The sequence below is a fragment of the Colias philodice genome, chromosome 8 (genome assembly GCF_061535455.1).
Source record: "Colias philodice isolate Cphi_HAF_F1 chromosome 8, ilColPhil1 Martin Lab GWU primary, whole genome shotgun sequence".
Taxonomy (NCBI): domain Eukaryota; kingdom Metazoa; phylum Arthropoda; class Insecta; order Lepidoptera; family Pieridae; genus Colias; species Colias philodice.
In genome coordinates this window covers 11,802,446-11,828,765 of record NC_143093.1, presented here as the reverse complement: position 1 = coordinate 11,828,765, position 26,320 = coordinate 11,802,446, and the positions used below count along the sequence as shown (strand labels likewise).

Here is a 26,320-nt window from a genome sequence, read left to right as displayed (position 1 = left end):
ATAATATTATTCTAACAGAAAGTGTAGAAGAACACAAAAATTTGCCGATAAAACGTTATTAGGATTACAAAGACGAGGTGTTGTCGAGACGACAAATATTTGTGGAAGGGTTCGAGCGAGAGGAATTTTTATTGCTCTCCTTATATTGAAATTTACCGACGTCTCTATATGCGCACCTTTTATATCCAATACTACACATTTATTTCCGAAGAATTCTGTTTGTGCGACCAATTTTATTCCTTAAAGCCTCAGCGCACTGCACGTTACAAACAACCTCCGAGCATTCTATAAGTTGCGTTTTATGAAAAGCCTTTTGAATATCTAGATTTAATGGTTTTAGCTGTGATAGTTTTGTGGTGTAACAAAGTCGATTTTTTTTATAGCTGACCTGGCGAACGTCGTCCCGCCTAACAGTCAATAAATGTCTTGTGACCTTTAGCTGAAACAATTTAGGCCTTAATGAACGTAATACAATGATACGAAATAAATACTAACACAGAAATATATTATATCAAAATACTTAAAAATATATTTTTAAAATAATAGAAGAACTTATTAAACTCGATCACATTTATTGTAACGCATAATCTACATTACCGCCCATTACATAATATTTTTTAAAGATGACTTTTTTTAAGATCAAGATGTATTAAGGGAAGGGACTGGCTATCTTATCACAGGGTTATGCCTAGCAAGAGAGCCACAGCCTCATATCTAATATTGTACAATCAAAAGGTGAAATAAAGATTTATTTTATTGCACGCCTCATAAGCGAAGCGTTGAGGTGGGTACTACTGTCACTTCGCGCAAAACATCTGATTTTTCAAACTTAAAATGTCTTTATGTATCATACATTGCACTTGTAAGATAATACATACACACACATATTAAGAAAAAACACTATTTTTAACGTTCATGATATTTTTGATGTCATTTTTGTTATTTAAACTAGTTAAAAAACAGTTTAAAAAGTTCTGTCTTGGACGTCCGTGTGTCTGTATGTGCGGATCCTTTTTCTTGTTAACACGATAGCGACCGAAATACTTTACTAATCGAGTCTTTTTTTTTCTCTTACGCTTGAGTATGCTCAGGAATAGAACCCTTTCATTTTTCAGGGTCTGATTCGATGCGGTTTAATTGTTATTAAATAAACAAAAATAATAATTAATAAATATTTATTTAAAAAAAATTATGAGGCGTGCACTTTTGGATTTTCCAAATTATTTATTTTTTTAAACCCATTTATCTGTATATCGGTCCGCAGAGCTAACCCAGAGCCAGATGCTGTGCCGCGGCGTGTCGCACAAGGTGAGCGGGCTGCGCGCGGCGGCGCCTCGCATCTCGTTCGCGCGCGAGGACGAGGACGGCCGCCGCAAGAGCGCCTTCAGCCGCCTCGGCGCCTCGCCGCGCTCCAGCCTCGCGGACGACCGAGATGGCTTCGTACTCAGGTGAATACACTAAGTTGATAAGTTGATCAATTTCCTAATTATTTGTCGTAAAAAGTAAATGACAAAAAAAAGTTATTGTGGGTTATCCATAAGAGATAGACATATACCATCGCGGACTTTTCTGTAGACCTTTTCAATGTGTACAATACTTAGTACATTATTTTGATAAAACTCGTAGGGTTCAGCCTGCGTTTGCAATGTAAGCGGAAAAAATGTAATTATTTACGACATCACATTAGAAACCTCAAAAATAACAGTACTTCTCCACTATTTAATGGATGTTATTATGCATATAAATCTTCCTCTTGAATCACTCTATCTATTAAAAAAACCGCATCAAAATCCGTTGCGTAGTTTCAAAGATTTAAGCGTACAAAGGAACATATAAGGTCAGAGAAAGCGACTTTGTTTTATACTATGTAGTGATTTAACTCTTGAAGATCGCTCTTTAAACCGAATCTATAGACTTGATCAGGCAACTTCCGCGACACGGCTGTTAATTTACTTTAACTTTAGGTGAATATTTTGCTGTTCCTAGTTCGTAATTGGGCCTATTTAAATGAGGATTATATTCATTGATAAACGACGCTAGTACCTATCTATAAATATACTCAACTCACAAATATCAAGGTACAAGAAAGAATTACTTTTGCAAACCGAATTTCTTTCAAAGCAAAAGTGTAATTATCAGAAAATTTCGCACCACTAATCCTTCAAAAGACCCGTCTATCCATCATTATGTCTTAGTTTTTGCTAAATACTTAAAAGCCTTTTTATACGCAATCGTTATTTTTTAGACCTGAAAGTACGCGTTCGGAAAAGGATACTAACAAAGCTATAACTTGCCGCATTAAATAAATTATGAAATAAGTTATAAAAGTAGAAAGTAATAATACGGAATATTTTAGACAATACTAAGCTGACCTTTAAAGCTTTCGCTAAACTTTAACAAACCGAAGAAATTCTATAAATCACAATATCAATATGAACTTTCACTTATAATTTTATGGTGGCATAGCATAATTGATATTTTGACACAGCAAATACTTAAACATTCTATAAATGGAGATTAAACATCCCACGATAAATAAGGATCGAAAATGTTGTTTGGTATATCGGAGAGTTGCAAAATATCAGGATACAAAGTATTTAATGTGTGTATCCCGGAGATTCAGGGCCACAGTTAATCCAGGTCGAGTTGGGGATTATTGAGCCTTACCGGTAAGGCACCGGGTTAATTCCTATTGAGGCTCCAGCTGCAACCTCAGCTATACTTCTACAATGACTGCTGTATTTATGAGGGATTATGATTTCTTTGATTAAAGATGTGATTCGTTTTCAAATTATTATTGAGAACTTTTGAAATTATTAGCGAAATAAGATTATTCCGTTTCCTAATTAGTCTAGATTACACTTATAACTTGTATGTGTACATTATAAGCAGATTTTAAAACTTGACTTTGCCTACTCAGCATGTTAAATATTTGCCACTGAACATTGAGCACATATTCACGAGGAATGTGGAAAAGCGCGTGTGAAGTGAAAATGATTGGAGACTGGAGCGTGACGCGTGACGCGTGACACGTTTGGGAGTTGCCGTGGAATTCAGATGATCATTTATTTTACCTAATTGTGTTATGTGTTGCCAGCTGCTAATATGTAGAGACCATGCAATGCGTTTATTTATTTGCACTGTATTTTTTTTGCGCAATGAGTACCTACTTTTTCGTAAGAATAAAGCTTCCGGTTCTTGTGTCAGTTGAGTGTGTTCAATTCTAATTAGATAATGTGAATGTGGATATTTAAAAAAAACTAATTCTTTATCACCCCATATCAAAGGTCGCGTAATTTTGTGTCACGTCACATAACTAAATGTTAATGAACACGCATTATTATCATATTGATATTAATAGCCATTAAATGAACCTTCTGAGCAAATACGACAGGATAGATCCCATGGTAACAATGCAGTACAAATTGTGCCCATAATTAAACATTAAACAGGTGAAAGTTTCAAAATATATATAAACTTTAATTATTTGACCACTTTCAAATTATAACAAACTAGGTTTCCGCCCGCGGCTTCGCCCGCGCAGTCAAAGAAAATCCCGCATAGTTCCCGTTCCCGTGGGATTTCCGGGATTGCGTCATTTTACCGGGATAAAAAGTAGCCTATGTCCTTTCTCGGGTATCAAAATATCTCCATACCAAATTTCATGAAAATTGGTTCAGTAGTTTAGCCGTGATTGAGTAACAGACAGACAGACAGAGTTACTTTCGCATTTATAATATTAGCATGGATTCATAACAAAGATATAATTGATTTGACGGTTCACTGACTTGTAATAACCACGTAATAACATTCATGTCGGTTCTTATCATTCATGGATTGATAAAGGTTAACTTTAGGTACGAGAAGAAATGAAAATTATCTCATTAAGCATAAAGATGTAAGAAAAAAATAAAAGCTCTTGCAGTTACTCAGTGTAACTGTATACGAAAATATATTTGATGTCAGTAAAGTTTAAATTCAGCTTCGTATCGTCGAAAGCTTTATAACAATATAAACAAGCACACAAGTTTGAAAGCAACAAAGAAAATCACGTCTTCTTTACAAACCGACGTGGCTTGGCTGGTATAACAACTATGCAAGTATTCACTACAAAGAAAAGCATAATAAATACTCTATTAAAAGCTAACGAGTTGTAACTCTATAATCTTCGAGCACAAAGCTTTTAAGACGAACTATGAAACTTATAAATGTTAAACCCCGCCCATTAACCGAGGAAGAGTTTTTCATTTCTTACCGTGTTGCAGTTAAGTTGAAATGAAGCTTGAGGGAATTCTATCTCGTTATGTAGACTGCATGCAGCGAGCGCAGGGGACTCAAGACTTAATGCACTAAATTGTACACATTTTAGCTCTAATAAACTCAAGAACCAAATTGCTAAGTTCTGTTTCTTTCGCGTAATTTGCTGTGAAGGTCAAATTGTGAACTTCATTGGTATTAGTATCGTTTACTGCAGCTTTTGTAAAATATGTATTTTCTGCCAAGAAATCAAAATGGTGTACGTGAAAGGGCTATTAAGTGTACTCATATATTTGCTGCTGTTCTTTGATATCTCGTGTTATTTTGTATTGAGAATTCAACAATTTCTACATGCAATGAGCGATTTTCCAAATAAATTTACAAACGATGACAAAGGCATTGATCCTATACATTGGATATGGTAGTTACGCCTTTAAAATAAAGGAGCTTTTACCTCAAACATTTGAACGCATTAGGTATACGAATAAATTCGTATTTCTCATCATAAGTGTTTGCAAGTGCATTAGGTGTCTCTGAATTAGTATGTATTGGCCATCACTCGGCACGTTCGCGTGAGGCAAGTGTAGAGGGCTATAAAGAGGGGGCAGTGACCGCGAGGGCTGGTGAGTGGCGAGTGCCCGTGTCAGCTCGATGAAAGACATGGCTGCCACTAGCCAACTTTTTCTGACGTATGATTGATGTAGTGTTAGCGAAATTATTACACGCTTTTCATTTATAAATAAATTGATTTATAAATCAGTAATTTTGTATTAATTTTAGAATAATATATTTTTTACTGCTCTAATTAATTATCATAATTTTTTTAAGTATGAAATACGTATATTAGACAGAATTAATCAGAGACACCAAAACATGTGAAATATGTGACATCAGATGAACGTTTACCAACCCTTCTTAAAAAGGAAGTCGTAAGAATGCAATTGCAGCCGGGTGTATTCTCAGCTTTTCATGTACAAAACAGTAAAGATTCCATAAAGTTTGATGTATCAGAGCCCAGAGGCCATCGGCCGTCGGTTTATTGCAGCAAACACGATTATGTAATATCGATATATCGAGTACAAATAACAAGACGATACGTTTTACGACTGAGAGGATTTGTTGCGCCTCGCTCCCGATAAATGGGAAAAGCTGAACCGAACTGACCGGACCGCGATAAATAAAATATTTAGGTACCTGCGTTTAACTCGATCTTGAAATTCGTATTTCAGAGGCTGCTAAGTTAAGCTTCGTAAACGTTTATAAATAAATAAATTTAATAAAAACCTTTTTCTTAAGGGAAAATTAAACGTTTTACTGAGATGGATGCAATTTGCATAGATAATGTTATGTTTAATCGATCGGCTTGAATGATCGGCTGAACTAGACTCGATTGTATATTAGACGAGATGACTTTATTTAGTAATACAATTTATAAAACAAAAAAAAATTACACCTGAATAAAAAATATACATTTTACGAACACAAACGTTGTGAATTATATTCCAAAAAGTCTCTCAAGTCTGACGATTTCTTTTGCATATTCGTCTGGAACGTGATTCGATTCCGCCCTTACACCCATAAACTCAATTTAGTTTCGTTCCTTTCGTTTATACGTAAATTATATTACTTGTGTTTTTAAGGTTAATTTATTCAATTCAGGATAATTTTAGGAAATCATTTTTCGCGGAAATTTGAATTCCTAATTATTTTGGCAGAATTATGTCTTAAAGTTAAAGAGACGTTAATGTAAATTGAGTTGAATGTCATTTACTTATTATCATTTCTAATCATAGTATACAAAAATTTACTCCGTAAATAAAGTTTTCGTTTCCAATGCCCCACAATACCCAATAGTAGTAACGTACAAATGCCAGAAGGCAATTTAAAACGTAGGCCATAATCCACAATCGTTGAAGAGACTTCAGATGTTTTCTAAAGCAATTAATAAGCAATTTATTTAATACGGTATTTTCGTATTTCGCGTACATTTTCAATATCAAAGATAATCCCGTAACCTAATATTTTATAAGCTCGCTTTTATCCCGCAATAGGAAATTATTTTCAAAATATTATGACAACAATAGAAATGAAAAGAAAAACGTCGCTTGTTATTCGAAGAAGAGTTATTATAAAAGAAAATATTTTCCGCGCAAATCCGAGCCAATTACGGGAAAGCTTTCCGGGAACCGGGATACTTCTCAACTACTTAATATCAATTGTATTCCTCTAGTCCATATTTCGGGTCTTAACAGCTATAAGTGAATATTCACGTGGGCGACTCTCTTCAATGGAACTGACATTCGAAACTCCTTCCTGAATAAATATTACCTCTCAAACTATTTGTATTGTTCCCGCATTTTCATAATTGACCGTAGATAAACTATTGAGATGAATTGCCTCTGGATATAATATATTCAAATTACAATAGCTTTATCATAAACTTAGACTGAAACAATTAATCATTTCACTTCGGAGACGAGGTTCCTTAAACTATTTGCTACTTAGATTAATGATAGATTTAAGTTTAAACTATGAACACAACAGGCTGATAGAAAATAATAAATAAATGCAACTGAAACAATTTAATTATTCATTTTGGTATGACAAAAATATCATGTAGTAATGAAAATATCCGAGCGAAACCGGGGCGAGCAGCAATTATTAAATAACTCCAAAAATGTTAGTATAAAAATCATCGGAACGTTGAAAGTTAAAATAATAACATTTATCCCGTTGGGCGCGCCTGATGAATGGCTCCATCGGAATCACGTAGCGAGCGGAGCCTGGAACTCAAACAGAACCTACACTTGTTCCAAGTGAATTAAATTTATTGAATGACCTATTTTCAGTTGAAGCTACATTTTTATTTAAAAGCATTCTCCGAGCACTGTCGTACTGAAATCGTAATAGAGATGACTAAGACAATGATTATTCTATTGCTTTAGGTGTATTGTTATATGTGTGCTTATTTTCTTTTTCGTTAAAATCCTGTAATATGTTTATTATTTATCGCATTTATTCCATAATATTATTAAGGTATAACGCGGCATTTTCGGCTTTTGTGTAAAATTTAATATCGCGTTCGGACGGACAAAGGACAAATTTGCAATTTACAGCATTGTGCGGGTATTTAATGAATAAATTAATTACATGAATATTTTTACATAAATAGTACTGCGTTTTATATCGTTGTACTTAAAGCTTCAAAAAATTTTAAAATATTATAAATGCGAGGTTGTATATTTTGATGATAATATCTAAAGACAGGCTATGCCTAGCAAGAGAGCCAGAGCCTCATATTTAATATTGTACAATCAAAAGGTGAAATAAAGATTTATTATTATTATTATAATATGTTAGGTAATTATTAACTCTACTTTTCGTGGTTTTTTTAACGAAAGCTATTCTACGGGCTGAACTTATTCTCAATTTTAAAAATTCATCCATTGATGAAGAAAACAAAATAAACTCTATAATTTTTCGCTTGGTAGACATTTTTGTATTAATATTATCCTAGGTTTAAAATATACTTTAATAAACTGAAATTATTAAAATAATGACAAGAAACATTTGACGGAGAGTGGTCCCGCGGGGGCCCGTAATCCCGGCAGGATGGTGTCGGTAAATATTGTATAAGTAGCCGCAGCCGGCTCACCGCGCCAACCGAGTTAACCTCGCTTATTGACGATTAATAATTATAAAGACAAATTGGTTATTATAGGGTAGATTATCTGATGGTTATCGTTTTGATACTAACTGTGCCCCACGGTTTTACTCGCATTCCTCCGCTCCTTAGCTTGATGATAGTATAGCATAGCATAGAGCTTTCCTCGATAAATGGACTAACAGTGAAATTTTTTATTACCTGAGATTATAGCGCGTTCAAGCAAACGAACAAAAAAATCTCCACATTTATAATATTAGTATACATTCGTATTAAAATCGAGTTGAAGACAAAAATCATGACGTTACAAATTGACTTGAGAAGTGATTAATTCCTCAAAGAATAATCACATACAGTATTAATACACTTAATAAACGTATAAATGATAATCTAAATTTAATCATATCCTGTTCAAGCATTGTAATTTATAAGTAATCTTCAAACATGTAATATTCTTAGTACTTACTTACTCTCATTGAAACTTCCATTTAACTGTGTTAATTTACTAGTTCCCCAATGTTGTCTACATGCGGGCTAAGGGCTTAGTGGAACTCATCTCGTCTGAGACCGGTCTTAGTTCTGTCTGAGGCGACCTTACATTACCACTACATATGTATCTTATGAACTAACATGTCTTATTTAAACTGAATTACGATTTCTCACCGCTTTTCATGAGAAAATATATTTTCTTTTAATATTCGAGTGTAATATAATATATAATATTCAATTGTATAAATGAAAATCGTTCAGCCAACAAAATCTAAATGAAGGGATAGGTACTTAATAATTTGCATAACAGAAATTATATTTTAAAATATTCATAAGTATATTTATCAAGTTAATAAAATGCCAAAAAGTAATTCACTATAATAATACAATTGAATCATACATTATTTCATTAAATAGCCAAATTACCCAGTGGCGCCGCGCCGGGTAAAATTGAAATGAAGCAATTAATTTCGTTTGATGTGAACAAAGCGGGGTAAATACTTTGCTGTTTCAACAAGTTATATTTAAACTTCAGTTTAATCACCAATTAATATGTGGGAGTAAATAATTATTCCAATTGTAGATCGTATATTATAAGAGCGTTTAATCTGTGGCATGATATTAATTGGTAATTACATTATAATTAATTTATGGGTAATGTTGATGGAAAATCATTTTCATTTAAACTAAATGTATGTCTATTGTAAAAAATTAAATATAGGTATGTATCTTATAATCATAATTACTAATTAGAATTTTTATCTCTTATTCAATCAGTAATGGATGCAAACTGCTTCATAAATCTTATTTAACATTAAAAAGGTATAAGTGTGTTTTAAATAACAATACCTTACATGATAAATAAAAGATTTTTCAGAGATATAATTATAAATAGCACTTTCGATCATTACCACAACCAGGTAAATATATTGGCCATATGTTTCTCATACAGTGTAGGTAACACGATAAGCACGCATTCGTCTTCGCTCCTCTGGCGCAGTAATTATATCAGCACGTTTGGAAGTTATTCGGAAGCGCCGTAAAAACCTCATATCCTTTGGTGTCTTTACGAGCCCATTCCCAAAGCTTTACGACACACCTATTTATTGGCCTTTGAAAGCTCCATATACGGCTAGTTTGATATGTTTTCATTAACAGGGGAAACAACTTTGGGGGTTTTAATGACCGCTCGTAGTAGTCCATATAGCTCCTTGACATAGAGTCAGAGTCATTTATTAATTACTCGTCTAGACAGTTAAACATTAACTGTGAAGTTCGAGGGCAAATATGAACCAACTTTTGACATATTTTATAGACAGTGAAAGAATGATGCAGTCGATCTTGCTTTATAATAAGGGTTGACATGCTTATCACGCGCTGTATCTATCTATATTCTATACAATACTAGCGGTCCGCCCCGGCTTCGCCCGTGGTACATATGAAAAATAGATGTTGGCCAATTCTCAGACTTACCCGATATGCACAGAAAATTTCATGAGAATCGGTCCACCCGTTTCGGAGGAGTATGCAGACTAACATTGTGACACGAGAATTTTATATATAAGATAATGTTCTGAATGTACAGTGTAAGTAATAAACACGAGGCACCCTACAGGTTTTAAATACAGATGTTTTGACGTGAAACGTGTAGAGCAATACAATATAGGTAAGGCTAGTTTATTAAAAGTATAAAGCAAGCGATGGCATTCATCAAATATACTGTAAATGTTTCCTCTTCACGCTTAAATTTACGAATTAATTTTCGTATACACACAAAATGTGGGACGGCATAAACAAAGAAGAACCAACGGAACTAGGATAGCTAATTACGCGTTCGTCAAATTTGTTGTACAGAACTCGCTTCGTGTTTATTACCATATTCACTAGTTTGCCAGCAGCCAGATGAAGGAAAACATAATTAACACTATATAATATTATGTCATGATATTAGTTTTGAACTGATAAATGAGATTTCCAATAAAATTAAAAATATACAAGTTATTTAAAATATTAATTTCAATATTATGCATCTTTTATTGAAGAACTAAAAGAATAATATGCAATTTAAATCAGAGTTTCAGTAAGAACATGATTCTTTCGTAACAATTATGATACTAATATATGCTATGAATGTGATATTTCCAAACATTTATTCCAGTCAGAAATGATATAAGTCCCGAACGGATATCAAAAAGCGGTCGTAAATGCAAAAGTTTAGTGATTCCTATATTTACTGCTCCCACAGGACAGATAAAGCGTTTATTTAAATTTATGTCCTTTCAGCAAATATTCCATCGCTTGTGTATAATTTTACAACAAATAATATTTGATTTACAATAATCTACTAATCAGTGAACATGGTTAATGAACCTGAAAATGTATTTAAATGTTGTAGTAGCACAGATAATATAATACTAAACCTAGTAGTAGTGAGAAAATAACAATATGTAATAAATATAACTTTTATTATATTCCAGTCTGAATATTCTAGAATATGTCTGTCCACTCAAATAACAACAAGGCCCAATGGACTGCTTCAATACGATCTAATTTAACCGGAGCTAAACCACTAACGAACTTATTATTCCAGATAAAATTATAAATTCTAACTCAAAGGACATATTATGAGTCTCATGTGCTATATAAGTTGAGGTACTCGAGAAAGTCAGCGGGATATTATTATACCTATAATAATGTATTCACAATAATGCCAATAATTAGATTACGTTTAATTCCAAGTCACAGAAGTTTTGACGTACTTTGAACGCTGAAGCCTTGCTGAAGCTTAAACTCAGTTACGTTTTAGTCCTTTTGACGAAAGTTTTCCAATTTGTAGAGCAACCCCGCACAAGGGTATGATTTGAATTACGGAAAGCGAAGTATCAATTATTGGTATTTACTTTGAGATGTTTTAATATTAGATACTTTCTAACATTTCTGTAAATACCCATTAAGATTTCCGATTACAGACAGTTACTTATTTATTAATAGAAAATTACACGATAGCACATAATAAATTTTATTAGTATTTTTAGTTTCGATAGCGATTATTTCATCTCGTGAAAGCAAAAAATTAAAGCAATCTTATAACACTACGATTGAAAGCGAAATTGAATCATGTTAGTGAACTTAGCAGATCATTTTTAGCAGATCAAAAAAAAAATGTGAGTTCTTATCGCGTGCAGTTGAGTTCTACAGTTCCTGATACTTTTTAGAAATAGTTCTGGCGTTTTTACCTTAAAAAACGACATTTGAAAAAATAATCTGCCAACTTCCCGTAGCAGATCATTTTTAGCAGATCAAAAAAAATGTGAGTTCTTATCGCGTGCAGTTGAGTTCTACAGTTCCTGATACTTTTTAGAAATAGTTCTGGCGTTTTTACCTTAAAAAACGACATTTGAAAAAATGATCTGCCAACTTCCCGTAGCAGATCATTTTTAGCAGATCAAAAAAAAAATGTGAGTTCTTATCGCGTGCAGTTGAGTTCTACAGTTCCTGATACTTTTTAGAAATAGTTCTGGCGTTTTTACCTTAAAAAACGACATTTGAAAAAATAATCTGCCAACTTCCCGTAGCAGATCATTTTTAGCAGATCAAAAAAAATGTGAGTTCTTATCGCGTGCAGTTGAGTTCTACAGTTCCTGATACTTTTTAGAAATAGTTCTGGCGTTTTTACCTTAAAAAACGACATTTGAAAAAATGATCTGCCAACTTCCCGTAGTAGATAATTTTTAGCAGATCAAAAAAAAATGTGAGTTCTTATCGCGTGCAGTTGAGTTCTACAGTTCCTGATACTTTTTAGAAATAGTTCTGGCGTTTTTACCTTAAAAAACGACATTTGAAAAAATAATCTGCCAACTTCCCGTAGCAGATCATTTTAAGCAGATCAAAAAAAAATGTGAGTTCTTATCGCGTGCAGTTGAGTTCTACAGTTCCTGATACTTTTTAGAAATACTCGCGTAAAATGAAACACTAGAAAATTTATTTATGTCATATTTCATCATGCCGTAGCACCATGCCGTAACATCATGCCGTAGCATCATGCCGTAGCATCGCGCCGTAGCATCACGCCGTAGAATCACGCCGTAGCATCATGTCGTAGCATCATGCCGTAGCATCATGCCGTAGCATCATGCCGTAGCATCATGCCGTAGCATCACGCCGTAGCATCATGCCGTAGCATCACACCGTAGCATCACGCCGTAGCATCACGCCGTAGCATCATGCCGTAGCATCATGCCGTAGCATCACACCGTAGCATCACACCGTAGCATCACGCCGTAGCATCACGCCGTAACATCACGCCGTAACACATGCCGTAGCATTACGCCGTAGCATCACGCCGTAGCATCTCAGCGTAGCATCACGCCGTAGCATCACGTCGTAGCATCACGTCGTAGCATCACCATTGGTGAATGGTTCAATCGATTGTGTGTCATTGGTATCTCAGCTTAATTTTAAAGTTCCAGTCAGATTGCCTAGACATTCTAATAATATGCCGTTCCATACAAAATTCCACAAAAGTAATCTAGGCCATTATTCAGGCATTTCTCGCCTTACCAAAGAATATAATAATATAGTTTCTGGCAATAACAAGACTATTGACATTTTCTCAAACACTGTACATAAATTTAAAAAGGAATTGCTCTCGATTGAACCTTTACCAAAACCCAGTTGATCAAAATATGTAGTTTTATTTTAACATTAATTGATTATTTTGCCGTCAAAATTGGATTTATGTATTATGTATATGTATACTTTTTACCTAATCTGCAGCTAGCTGCAGACTGTGTGTCTTTGATTTAATGTTATATTAATTGTTAGTGGTGGTTGCCTATAATTGTGACAGCACTATGTCTACAATTGTTATTACTTTAATGCTTTTATCTATGTATCAGTGTATGTCATGTTGGTGATCCTTAATGAAATAAATAAATAAATAAATAAATCACGTCGTAGCATTACGTCTTAGCATCACGTTAAGCCGGGTCCAGGTCGGGTTTTTTCAAATGTCGTTTGTTAAGGTAAAAACGCCAGAACTATGTCTAAAAAGTATCAGGAACTGTAGAACTCAACTGCACGCGATAAGAACTCACATTTTTTTTTGATCTGCTAAAAATGATCTGCTACGGGAAGTTGGCAGATCATTTTTTCAAATGTCGTTTTTTAAGGTAAAAACGCCAGAACTATTTCTAAAAAGTATCAGGAACTGTAGAACTCAACTGCACGCGATAAGAACTCACATTTTTTTTTGATCTGCTAAAAATGATCTGCTAAGTTCACTAACATAATTGAATCTATCTATTTGTTTTTATCTTAACGACGTGTTTATTAATGTTTAGTTGATAATTATATTATATGAATATGCAAAGCTTTTTGCCTCATTTCACATCCAACAACAGCCAACATATACGCATAAATTACTGATTAACTCCATTGTCCCAGGGTGCCCACCCCGCGAGGTTCTGTCTCGAGCACGGGCAGCAGCACCACGTCGCGGATCGCGCGGCTGCTGACGCAGGTGCGCGCCGCGGTCGACGACGCGCCCGGGGACGCCACGCCGCGACGCCTCAGCTGGGAACGGTCAGTCAAACTCAAATATTTATTTATTCAACTACACTTCTAGAAGCAATTTGGTATCAAGACATAATTTAATTATTAACCATCGATTCGGAAATCAATTTCTACGGAGAAGAACCGGCAAGAAACTTCATAGTTGGATTTCGCGAGGTTATGCCACAGTAAATAGGATACGAACAGACGGACGACTGATCTTAACTTTTTCGAACGTTTTGTCTCTACAAACTTCGCACACCAAACAGGATATTATGTACAACGCGGCTCTCCGCGTTTGGTGTGCGAAGGCAAATCTGGTGGAATTTAAAAATAAAATCTCTTTAGAAAATATAAAGTACAGTATACGACAAGAGGCGGACTTGTCGATTGCCAAAACTCAAACAAAACTTTTTTATTCATTTAAACTTTTACAAGTGTTTATGGATGATAATTTACAAAAAAGAAAAAGGTATGAACGGAAAGTACAAGGTATGAATGAAAGGCATTAGGAATGAGGTTTACAAAATAAAAGAAATACTTATAGACTCGTGCAAATCTGAAGAAAACGTGTGTATAAATTACTTATGAATTACTAGCAGAGATGGCGCGTGGGAGGCGATGAAACGCGGATTTTCCCACAAATAACAACATATTTCCGTTGATATACTTCTATTGCTCGTAATATTATATTATTATTTATATGTATTAGACTAGAGTAGATAATTTTTGAAACAAAAAAAAATCGCAGTCGGATGAAACCCATTAGAAAAGGAGGGGAATATGATAAAAATGTAAGGAAAAATAAATTACGGTCAATCCGAGTTCGGGAAGCGGGAGGGGGGAGCTTTTAAGGGAAAAAAATGGTTTCTCTCGATTTCCGACAAAACTACAAGTCCTATAGAAAAAAGTTCAATGGCAAAGTTGTAGGTAATTAAAAGTTATACAACTTTTGTATTCACAATTTTTTCACATTACCTAAAAATTTAGGTGAAAAATTCAAAAAACCAAGATTTTGGTCTTTTATTTCTATCTACTTCAAAATTTATTTTTTTTCTACGAAATTTGGTGGAAACTTACTTTATTATGTCCCAAATACACTGTAATTTATTTGGTTGAAAATATTTATTTTTTCGCCTTATTTTGAATTAATACCAAAAAAACAACCTAATTTTCAATCGAAAAGTCACCCGTCAAAATATCAGCTTTTTTCAAAAACTTGGGGTGCCTTTTATTCATTGAAATCTCTACTTTCATATGGTTTAAAAAAAAATAAACACCACCATAGTAAATGTTCTCAGGAAATGCATACAAACAGTCTGAAAATTAGCTTTTACTAAATCAGGCACACTTCTCGAACTACCTGAAATGTTTTTATCGACATCATTTTGCTTTTGAATATGCTGTAAAATATTAAACTTAGAACAGATAATTATTTTTCTTTTGAAATATTACCGAAAAGCCGATACAAGAGAAGATATAGAGTTCAAGAAGTGTGCCTGATTTAGTAAAAGCTCATTATCACACTGTTTGTATGCATTTCCTGAGAACATTTACTATGGTAGTGTTTATTTTTTTTTACACAATATGAAAGTAGAGATTTCAATGAATAAAAGGCACCCCAAGTTTTTGAAAAAAGCTGATATTTTGACGGGTGACTTTTCGATTGAAAATTAGGTTGTTTTTTTGGTATTAATTCAAAATAAGGCGAAAAAATAAATATTTTCAACCAAATAAATTACAGTGTATTTGGGACATAATAAAGTAAGTTTCCACCAAATTTCGTAGAAAAAAAATAAATTTTGAAGTAGATAGAAATAAAAGACCAAAAACTTGGTTTTTTGAATTTTTCACCTAAATTTTTAGGTTATGTGAAAAAATTGTGAATACAAAAGTTGTAGAACTTTTAATTACCTACAACTTTGCCATTGAACTTTTTTCTATAGGGCTTGTAGTTTTGTCGGAAATCGAGAGAAACCATTTTTTTCTCTTAAAAGCTCCCCCCTCCCGCTTCCCGAACTCGTATTGACCGTAATTTATTTTTCCTTACATTTTTATCATATTCCCCTCCTTTTCTAATGGGTTTCATCCGACTGCGATTTTTTTTATCTTTTCATTATTTTCAAAGGCTTCTACCCCAGTCTATATAGACCTTGCTACATAAATAATTGAATAGCAATTCAACATTTAGTAAATTTTGGAATATCAACGCACTATTTCTGAATACTGGTCACTAGTTAATTCTACCAAATAAACACTCATCAATTTTATTATATTAATAAAGATGCGTAGGAATTAGAATTATAATTTTATTTTAAAACTTTACATCAAAATTAATGTTAGGCTAAGTATGGTATACTTTTTCTCTGCTGGCTTAGCCGTTTGATGTGATTTCCCCGGGGAGGAAAACTTAGAGATTGAGATGAAAATGTTCTGTGCTTAAACAAGATGAGTCTGTATAATAACGCGTATAAAAATAGAAAAATGTATTAATTTTAATCATCATTTTGAACTTTATTTCCTTTCAATAGCACCTATTATTATAAATCTATGTGAGTGCCCAAAATCAGTCAAACATTCAATATCAAGCACCGAGTTCTAATTGAAATATTATATCTATGTTTCTTTTTTTGTTATGTTTCTAGACATTTATCAGTGAACGCTCAACGTGGCTGCGGCTAGACAGACCTACGGGCGATTGGCGACAATAGTTTCAGATAAAATATTAAATAATGGATAATTCGCGTGTTAACAAAATAAAACTATTATTGTTTAAAAACCTATTCCATTCTGAAAAGGCGTAATATTGAATATTCTAATTTCTCTTTCAAAATATTATAAGCATAAACAACTTATTTAAATAATAGGCAGTAATAAAAACATAAGCGCTAAACATAAATATTTAATTTTATCAAAAGGCAAATATCATATTCCGGGTTACGACTTAAATAAACAACTTATTTAAGGTAAGGTTCAATATTATAGGTAAGTACTAAGTACTTAAAAACTAAAACGTATTTTAATATAGCATATAACAATTAATACATACACATATATCTATATGTATGTAGTCGCTAAGTAACTGTTATATTCGTGTCATAATTTGTTATTTACATTCTATTACGAGCTAGTTAGTCCTGTGAATCTAGGAACTAAAGTGCAGGTTTAATTAAAACGTGTCTCAATTTAAAGCGACCTTCGTGCGCCGTGACGTCACTCGAGGGGTCACCGGTCACCGCTGCACTGAATTTATTATGTTTCACCGCAAACGAACGATGTCAATTACTTTCTCGAAACAAATGTGCAGTTAGAAATTAATACGCGTATATTAAAAACGAACCCAACAAATAAGTATTGCGCAAACAAATTTCACGCTGTCAAAAGCGTGCGGTGCCAGAAGCAATCTATTAAATGAGATTTAAAAAGTACTTCACGTTTGAATGGTTTTCATAAGAGAGGGAGTTCAGTGTGTTGTGCATGACACAGCGAGCACCTCTGAGGTAGTCTGATGGAGAGGGGGTGCGATCAAAGGAGGGACGTCGGAGGGCAGGTGTCTGAGAGCGACGGGAGGCGCAGGTTGAATGGATGCCGGAAACATCATTGTCTAGAATTTACCTATTGGAATATGTGTTGACGTACTGACATTGAATTGCACTATTTTCTGAACTAACATGTTAGCAATACTTCGCAGTTTGTATAAACTATATCTTATTCGAACAATAACATCATATAATCTATAAACCCGTTGACACCGTCACAAATAACCGTTTCCCGACAAATAACATAACAATATATCCCGATAATGGTCAGTGTCGCGCAAGAGAGCCGTAGCAATGAAACGTAATGTATTAGCTACGGTTGCGGTGCTACGACACCGCTACGAGCACCTAATGCCCTGTACACGCTCTATCGGCTATTCAGACAGAGCGGTCTACGACGTGGTCCAATTTGAAATGGTCTATAAAAGTTTAACAATACTCCTATTTGAGAAATAGTTCACTAAATGTATTGACCTGTTTGGGAATTTGTAACTGTTGTTAAAGAAAAGCTCTAGATCTTGTACTCAACAATAGAATAATGTATTAGAATGACTTTGTCAATGTCAGACTGCAAAAAAAATATTATTTATTTTTTATAAATTTTCAAAACAACAACTATTTTTTAGTTCAATCTATTGGAAAATGCTATAAAGTTATTATTCGACATTTATCCCATATTTTCTCAAAATATTACAAATAGATATTTAATATTTATCAAGGAATGGCAAGGGAGGAATGGAAAACAAACAAAGTTGTTTATAGAAGATCTAGTTTAACATATTTACAAGAACATAAACTCGCAAACTAAAAGTTTAAAGTTGGTTTTTATATTGACTAGTTCTGTGGAACAATTTTCAACTTTGGAAAATTTGTTCATGCAACTGAACTAGAACAGTCAATTTTATGTAAACTATTGTAAAATATATTCTTATTTAATTTCATAGTTTTTTCGTAGGATGTACATTGGACAATGTAGATAGGTTATTAAATTTCTTTATTACATGGCCTTTTCGTACCATGAACTTTGAACTTTAAATAATTGGGATATCAATAGAGATTCAGAAATACTAAAATACAAAGCAACGAGATCGTCTCTACAAAAACCTGTCAACCAAATTGTACTTACGAGTGTCGTGGAAAGGTTTTAGGGCAAAAAAAATTGAATAAATCAAAAATCTATTGAATAAATTCAAGATGGTAATCGGATAACGCGAAGTGACGCCATCTTTATTATAATGTGAGCCTTTGTGACGCGCCAGCAGCGTGCTGTGGTTATGATAGTTCTTTCTTTAACAGCCTTTTATAAAAGTAATCTTTTTTTTTAGTTTATTTTGATTAAAATGCCTACATAATGGCTGAGAAACTAATTAAAATAGGATTAGACCGACAACACTTTCATTTTCTAAAGGAATGATTAGTTTTTTAATGTACCTAGAAAATTACACTAATTATGTTCCTTAAATTTTATCGAGAATTTCTAAAAAAGTTATATTAATTAATAATATCCATAACATAGTGTAACAATAACTCGTAGGAATATATCAATGTGGGTGACAGCGTTGAATTTATTAACAAGCAGTAATTCTGTCTTTTAAAAATTTACAATTTTTTTCCTTCCTTTTTCTTCACTAACGATGCGAAAATTGTCCAATAACAGTGAAACGTATGTGAGTGCTGTGGTCACTCAGCTGAGTCATTTCAATCGACAGCTATCACGCATTTTGTCGCAGTCACCAACTTTGTGGATATTGTCCAGAAATCTCTTTTGTGTGACTAACAGCTATTGTGTACTACATAATATGAAATAGGTAGTTTTATTTCTGTAACCTGCTACATTTCTACGCAGTTTTGTCAACTCATTCTTCCTCGCTAGGAAAATAATTTAGGGAAATTCTTTCGCGTGGCTTTTAATTTTAACGGCTTAAACTGCGGACGGTAATCATTTTAATCCCAATGCTTTCGGATGGGCTGAAATTCCTTGAAAGTTTGAAAGGAATTTTAAATAAGGAAAAGGATTTAAGGGTTACATTCATACAATATTTCATTTCCATATATTCAGTGCAAGAATATTTCTTCACGTTTTCCAAAAGGTTGTGTCGAATGTGAGATTTTTTTATCTTCTCGATAAAAACAAAACAAAGTTACAACTACCTAATAGTACATCCTTTTGTTTATGATATCGGTATATAATATAAAAATGCTGTATAACTTCCTTATATACATAATTAATAATTATGTTCCTTACGCTCCAGTATATGGTTAGTATACTTTTGCGTTCCCGCCAGTAGTTTTCTCCCGAATCTGCTTAATAATAAAATAATTTGTAACATACTTATAATTTCCACAAGGCATATCGGTTACCAAATAAATCACTTTAAAAGGCAATCACAGCCAAAATAAATAGGGCTTGAAGAATAATGATGAAATGGGAAGTAAATCAGTCGGTGCCAGTGACGCCGCTATCTTGACGTTTAATTACTGACTGCGCGAGCCCTTCGACAGATATTGTGTTTCATTAAATGGGATTGTGCTCTTTCTGCCTTTTTAACATCACAAAGAACTGCAATTAAAAGCATTCTCTGTTTTGTTGTCCATCCTTGAATTTATAAAAATGAATAGTTTAAAGTGTTATAAAAATGTGTGTGAAGAGCATAAATCGAAACTTTTTATATCAGTAATTAGATAATTGTTTCACTGTCTAATCGATCGGTATCTATACGTGTCTATAGACATTTTTATGCATACAACAGCGATCAAAATTTTCAGTCGTTTACTTAAAAGTTTTAATTATGATATAAAAATCCGCTGTACTTTGTTACTAGATTCCATTCTCTTAAAGTTATTTTTATCCATAAGATCTCGCCGTGAAACTGAAAAAAATAACTCACAGACGGCGTCAACGGTGAGTACAATATTTTTTGTAAAAACTTATTTAATACATTCACACCGAATCCTCGCGAGTTTACCTCCGACTCGGGATTCTTTTGAGCAGAACTTCGCAGCGAATAATAGGAACATTGTTATTCCAACAGGGAGGAAATTCCTCTCATTATTCACCAAGTTGCTAAAAGGTAAACTTATCTACGAATAAACGCCTATAATATATCTTGTCACTGACAGCCTTTTGCTTTATGGACGCTGGACTTCCTTATTATGTTGATGGCAGATCAGCTGAAATAAATGGTGATTACTTTTAAATTATTATTAACTGTCTTATGTTGAATTTATCGCTCTGAACTTTTTCTCATTATAACATTAATTATACATGATTAATACCTTCAGAAGAATTAAGTTATATTGATCTGATTAATGTGTAAGGTCATAAAAGAACAGTGTATTTAAAAAAAAACAACAATAATAGACTACTAAACTAAATAAAATATGACTGTATTTATAAACGGAAAAGTTATCAGTTTTCTTATTTTTGGGACTACATAACGATACATTCACAACAACATGCAAGTAGGCCATGACCCATGACAATCAATTAATGAATCCTAATTACCATTACCAATTACCTAGCATCCGTTGCATTGATAGTTGATACAGACTCTATATTACATAGTACTGAGTAGCGAATACTACAGGGTCGATATCTGAAGACTTGCATCGAAGAATTACCGAAGCTTTCTGTGTCAAGGTGGTTGGAAGTTGGAACAATGCACACTTTGCCGCAAACTTTTTTCTTTATCGCGTACAAAGAGACGAATTTGAATGGAAACACATAGCCTACCTTTGATGAGGAATATGTAAAGATAAAGATTTGACGGTGCTCGTTTTCCTGCTCAATATTCTTCTATGGAGTTTATCCTAGACGGTAACATTTTTAATTTCGAAGTCCTGATTGCCTTGCTACGAATAAAAGTTACTTGAGCGTTACAGTAAGTAATAGGTATTTATTATCTAAGTATAAATAATAGATTTGACATGATATACACATATAGGTAATATGTCTATATATCGTTTGAATTTTAATTAATTTATAATATAAGTAATAAACTAGATCAGAATCAAACTCAACTATATATATTTAGGTAACTAACTTTATTTAAGACGCCCTTAACCGCAGCAACGTGTTATAATTAAAGTTGCCCTACATACATTACCTTACTATTACCGTTGCGCAGTGTAATATCAGTTAATTAACTGCTAAATTAATCATGAGTGACAACTAATGCTAAGATTGTCACTCTTCACTCGTCCTATATTTTTTATATAAATGCTAAAATCTGTATAATATCTGCGACGGTTTTAATACGGTTTATTTGGACCGGATTTGCTCGTGTTTTTGCCTGTGAGTGAAAACACGCGACAAAGCTAGTTCAAATATAAAATATATTTTAGTTTAAAGAGTGATACGATTAAATTTTTAACAAAGAACCTTGAAATAAAACGCTCTACCACATTCGGAAGTTTTAAAAATGTCAAATAGTTAGACAACTCTATTTCCCTTTGAGATTTGCGTTAAACAAAAAGTAATAAAATCCCGTTTGTTTCTTAACGTTGTTTGTTCGAGACACAATTGTTGCAGTCGTCGAACCAATAAACTAGTTGTTTTCAAATTTCAATCCTCTAGAGTCTAACGCTTTCCTGTTCGACTTCATTTGCTTTCAAAAATATAATATCTTTAGAGACGGATTATATCCTTTAGCGGTTGCGCGAATTTATTTGCAAATGCAGATAATGGAATACTAAACACAGATATATTTTCATATATCTGTGTTTAGTATTCCATTATCAAGTCAGTCTATCTATCAGTTTAACTATTACAAAAATTCAGAGTATAACTACAATAACTGCAAAATCTATTAAAACTCCATATTTAGGTTCGTGTTGTAGAATTCCTCAAAATGTTGTAGATACCTATAGTTATTGACGTAAATATTATATGTAGTATCAAGAAAAATAAAATGAAAATTCAGTTCTATGTAACTACGAATAACTATAAATAAAATTCGTGAAACATCTCTCTTATCTAAATGTATTATGGTTTAAATCTCGTGTAAGATTTACATCCTTCTGCATTTGTCTTTCGTGTCTTGAAAACGACTTTAAGGATTTCCATGTAGTTTGTTGAACCTAAATCCGACACAGTAATTTTATCATTTGGATTAGATATTTTTAAATCTAGTATAAATACAGGAGGATAGGTAGAATACGTAACATCATTTTCATCTATACTAATATTATAAAGCTGAAGAGTTTGTTTGTTTGTTTGAACGCGCTAATCTCGAGAACTACTGGTCCGATTTGAAAAATTCTTTCAGTGTTAGATAGCTCATTTATCGAGGAAGGCTATAGGCTATAATATATCATTACGCTACGACCAACAGGAATGGAGCCACCGGGGAGAAACCGCGCGGAGCAGCTATAGTAATCAATATTCACAACAGATCATCTTCCTGTGACATGTCCGTCAAAAATACTTTTCTTTCTATACTATTCTTCAAATCCTTTTTCTTTTCTTTGTAGTTTCAAATTAATTTAATAACTCTAATGAAATAAAAAGTAGAAGATTAAAACTTAAAAGCAATTATGAAATAACAATTACAAATGAATTGTATTAATCCCTTCGTCCCAATGATCGTCCCTTGAACTCAAAACAATGAACTTGTTCCATTACTGCTCGCTTTGTTACTTTCATTAGCTTACGATTCTATATTTTAAATGGTATTGCTTTAGCTAATTGCGTAATTAAAGAGTATTTGATTACGGTTATTATACTGCAGTAATATTGATATGGAAAATTGTTTGTTTTCCTTTACGACTTTTATAAGATAAGGGAACTTAACAATAACGTCAATCAAACGGATAACAGACATATCTCTCACACAATTCGAACGTTGATAAATAAGGAAAATATTTCGACCCTTTTTATTTCTACAAAAAATATTCTGACTTCGGGCAGTTTTATGTGTTTATTATTAACAGCGAAATAATCAAAGCCAACTTACAGAACCGGTCCATTTACATAATATTACTATCCGATTGTAAAGTTACTTGATACTTTAGTAAATTATTTACATATAACAAGTATTTATAAAAACTGTTAAGTGCGGACACTCGCGCGATACTTAACAATTTTCGTACAAATAAGCTATTTATTTTTGTTAAATGACCCTAGTTACGGCCCTGCCTTCATACGAAACTGATGAATACGCCGTTCGCACGGGAATAGAATGTTAGTCCGATTTCCCTGAGTTAGCATCCAAGCTTACGTCTTTATAATTATTAAAATGTATAAATTCATTCTTTGACTCCGGTCTGCATCGTGCAGACATGGGTGTAAAGTCTCACCTTAGTCATTAAATGTAGTTTCTAAGTATATCTGAGTTTCTTTTGGGGCCTCCGGCTGCGGGAAATGTAATTCCCTTTTCCTTTTCCATCTTGTTTTATTATAATTGTTTTGATAATATCATAATATGAACTTTAAAAAAACTTTATCGCTGTAAAAAAATCGAGCAAAACCTTTAAAAATCACATTTATTATAATATGTATTATCTTAAAAACCTTTGTCTTATTTTCATGTTAATATTCTTCTTTGTTTTTTAAAGTGAATATTCTTAAGATTCTTTGAATATTTCAATCGTCTCATCTTGCCGTTATCAATATCGAACAAAAATAGATTTTTTTCGTTCCGAGTTTGTTATAAAAATAAGACCAAAATAAATATTTAAAAATGTTGAAATATTGATTAGTCTTATTCTTAGTATGTGTTCATATTTATTATATTTTCATTGTCCTTTAAATCTATACTAATATTATAAAGCTGAAGAGATTGTTTGTTTGAACGCGCTAATCTCAGAAATTTCTCTAGTGTATTATATACGTATTTTTATCACCCTTTAAATGTGTAATATGATTTGCAGGCGGGAAGGCACCGAGCAGCTGCCGCGCTCGACCAGCATCGACTCGGTGGTGGAGGCTGCGCTGTCGGCGCGCCGCTCCGAGCCCCCGCCCGCGCTGCAGCTGCCGCTCTCGCTCGTCTCGCCGCGCGCCAAGACGCAGCGCGGACAGGCCGGTTAGTGGACCTCACATCAATGATACCATTCTTTGCTATAAGCACGATACAGGGTGCCATGGATCTGTACGGTAATGGATAACAATGTTTGATTTGATTTTTTATTGAAATGTCGGATTTTTTAAATGAAGCACGTCACACTTTGAAACTGCAGCACGGCAGCAAGGTGGCCTAAGCATATTACCGTTTTAGAAAACATTTTTGACCAAGTGTGTCGGTCAAAATCATTTTTGACTGATTGCAACGTTAACAAATACACTAAAATATCACGTGTAAGTGGTAAAAATATAAGGAATCGTTTTTATTCGCCTTCTTTCGTTCGTGTTCTGATTATGGATCAGAAATTTATACTGTTATTCAAACATACCATAAATACACAAAAATTGATATTCCATTCAAGCAAAATTTAACAAGGGTCTATCCTTGTTTATCCGAATCCTTTGGGAAAGTATCCTCATCCGTGAATACGCCAAAACCGGATCATATCACTCGCATCCACATGAGATTCATCTCCCGCGACTTAGATAAGGGCACAAATGAGAAACTGTACCGCTTCCGTATTGTTTTCTACAAAACATTTTACATTTTCCATTCGTCTTTCTTTTATCTAGCTTTCTAGAACGACTAAAAGCTTTGGGGTTTCGTTGTTTTCAACATTTTGCTGCATTCCTAGATGCACTTTCTATTCAGGTGCTAAGCTATTTCTTATGTTTCAGTCCGCAACGCAAATGCTGACAATATTGTAACAAAATGAGCAAATTGTTGTACGATAAAAATATTATTACGATGTCGTTTTTGTCTAAGAATATTATACGGTAAAGTAAATATGATTTGTAAGAGATTTACAATATCAGTAAAGGGTTAAGTATACAAATTTCGTCAGTTTATTGAACAAGATTAGAATTAATATGCAAGTATTTATTTGATGTAGAATGCCTACTTATTAAAATTTACTTTTGTAGAGTTTTTACATTTAACAACAAAACGTCATTATACGTTATTATATGTCTACAATTATATGGAAGGTGAACTTTAAACGAAACTATTGTCATGTGATTTATAGCTTAGGAAGAAATATAGGTATTCCGACCGCCCAATCGTGTACTATAAAATAGAATGTAAATTTATTAACAATTTTACGCATAAAGTAGAGCTACGGGCTACGTGTATTATTTTTTAGGGATTTTCTTATCAGTTGCTAAAGAGAGTGGTAAATTTTTGTTTATAATTTTTACTTTAAGTTTCATCAAATAAAAAAGTAAAATAGAAATAATGAAAAGAAAATTCTTTGATAATATGGAAATGCAAATAAAGCCCCTGCTACTTCTTTGCGACAAATACGCTCCAGCGAGAAACCGCGGGAATAGTTTTAATATTTTAATTTTTGTCTCTTCATTCTTTTCTTTATTACAATGCTAATTTATTCTTTGTCTTAGTTCTCGTTTATATTTTATGGTTAACAAAGTTATAACTTTATCAACACTTTCTTAAAATATTTTAGGAAAATCTATCACATTCACAAAATGACATTCTTTATTGAAATCTCTCATGTCATAAATACGAAAAACAAATCTATGTGTGCTTAACGAAAATGATGTCTACATTCGCCAAATAAATAGCATACGTTCATATAATTTAAGAATACTTCGTGAAATTCGCGAATGTGGTGTGAATGTCGTTTAGAGTCACATTTGGCGGAAACGGCGAAACGAGCCCGTGAGGTGCTGACGGTGGGAGCTCTAATGGCGTCTCTTATGTATTTTCTGTTGCAGAACGAACTGAAGACATTTTCGTAG

The 26,320-nt window shown here is 33.3% G+C and overlaps 1 protein-coding gene and 1 long non-coding RNA gene across 2 annotated transcripts in view; one reads left to right on the top strand and one right to left on the bottom strand.

Moving 5' to 3' along the window:
• LOC149486837 (uncharacterized) overlaps positions 1–26,320 on the bottom strand; it is a 332,103-nt gene that overhangs the window by 15,910 nt on the left and 289,873 nt on the right. The window lies entirely within an intron of this gene.
• LOC149486851 (uncharacterized) lies at positions 1,202–26,320 on the top strand. The gene is made up of 4 exons (XM_089697902.1): positions 1,202–1,448; positions 13,856–13,993; positions 24,373–24,524; positions 26,208–26,320. Exons 1-4 carry the CDS (start codon positions 1,282–1,284, stop codon positions 26,318–26,320), a joined length of 570 nt encoding a protein of 189 aa, XP_089554028.1. The 5' UTR covers positions 1,202–1,281.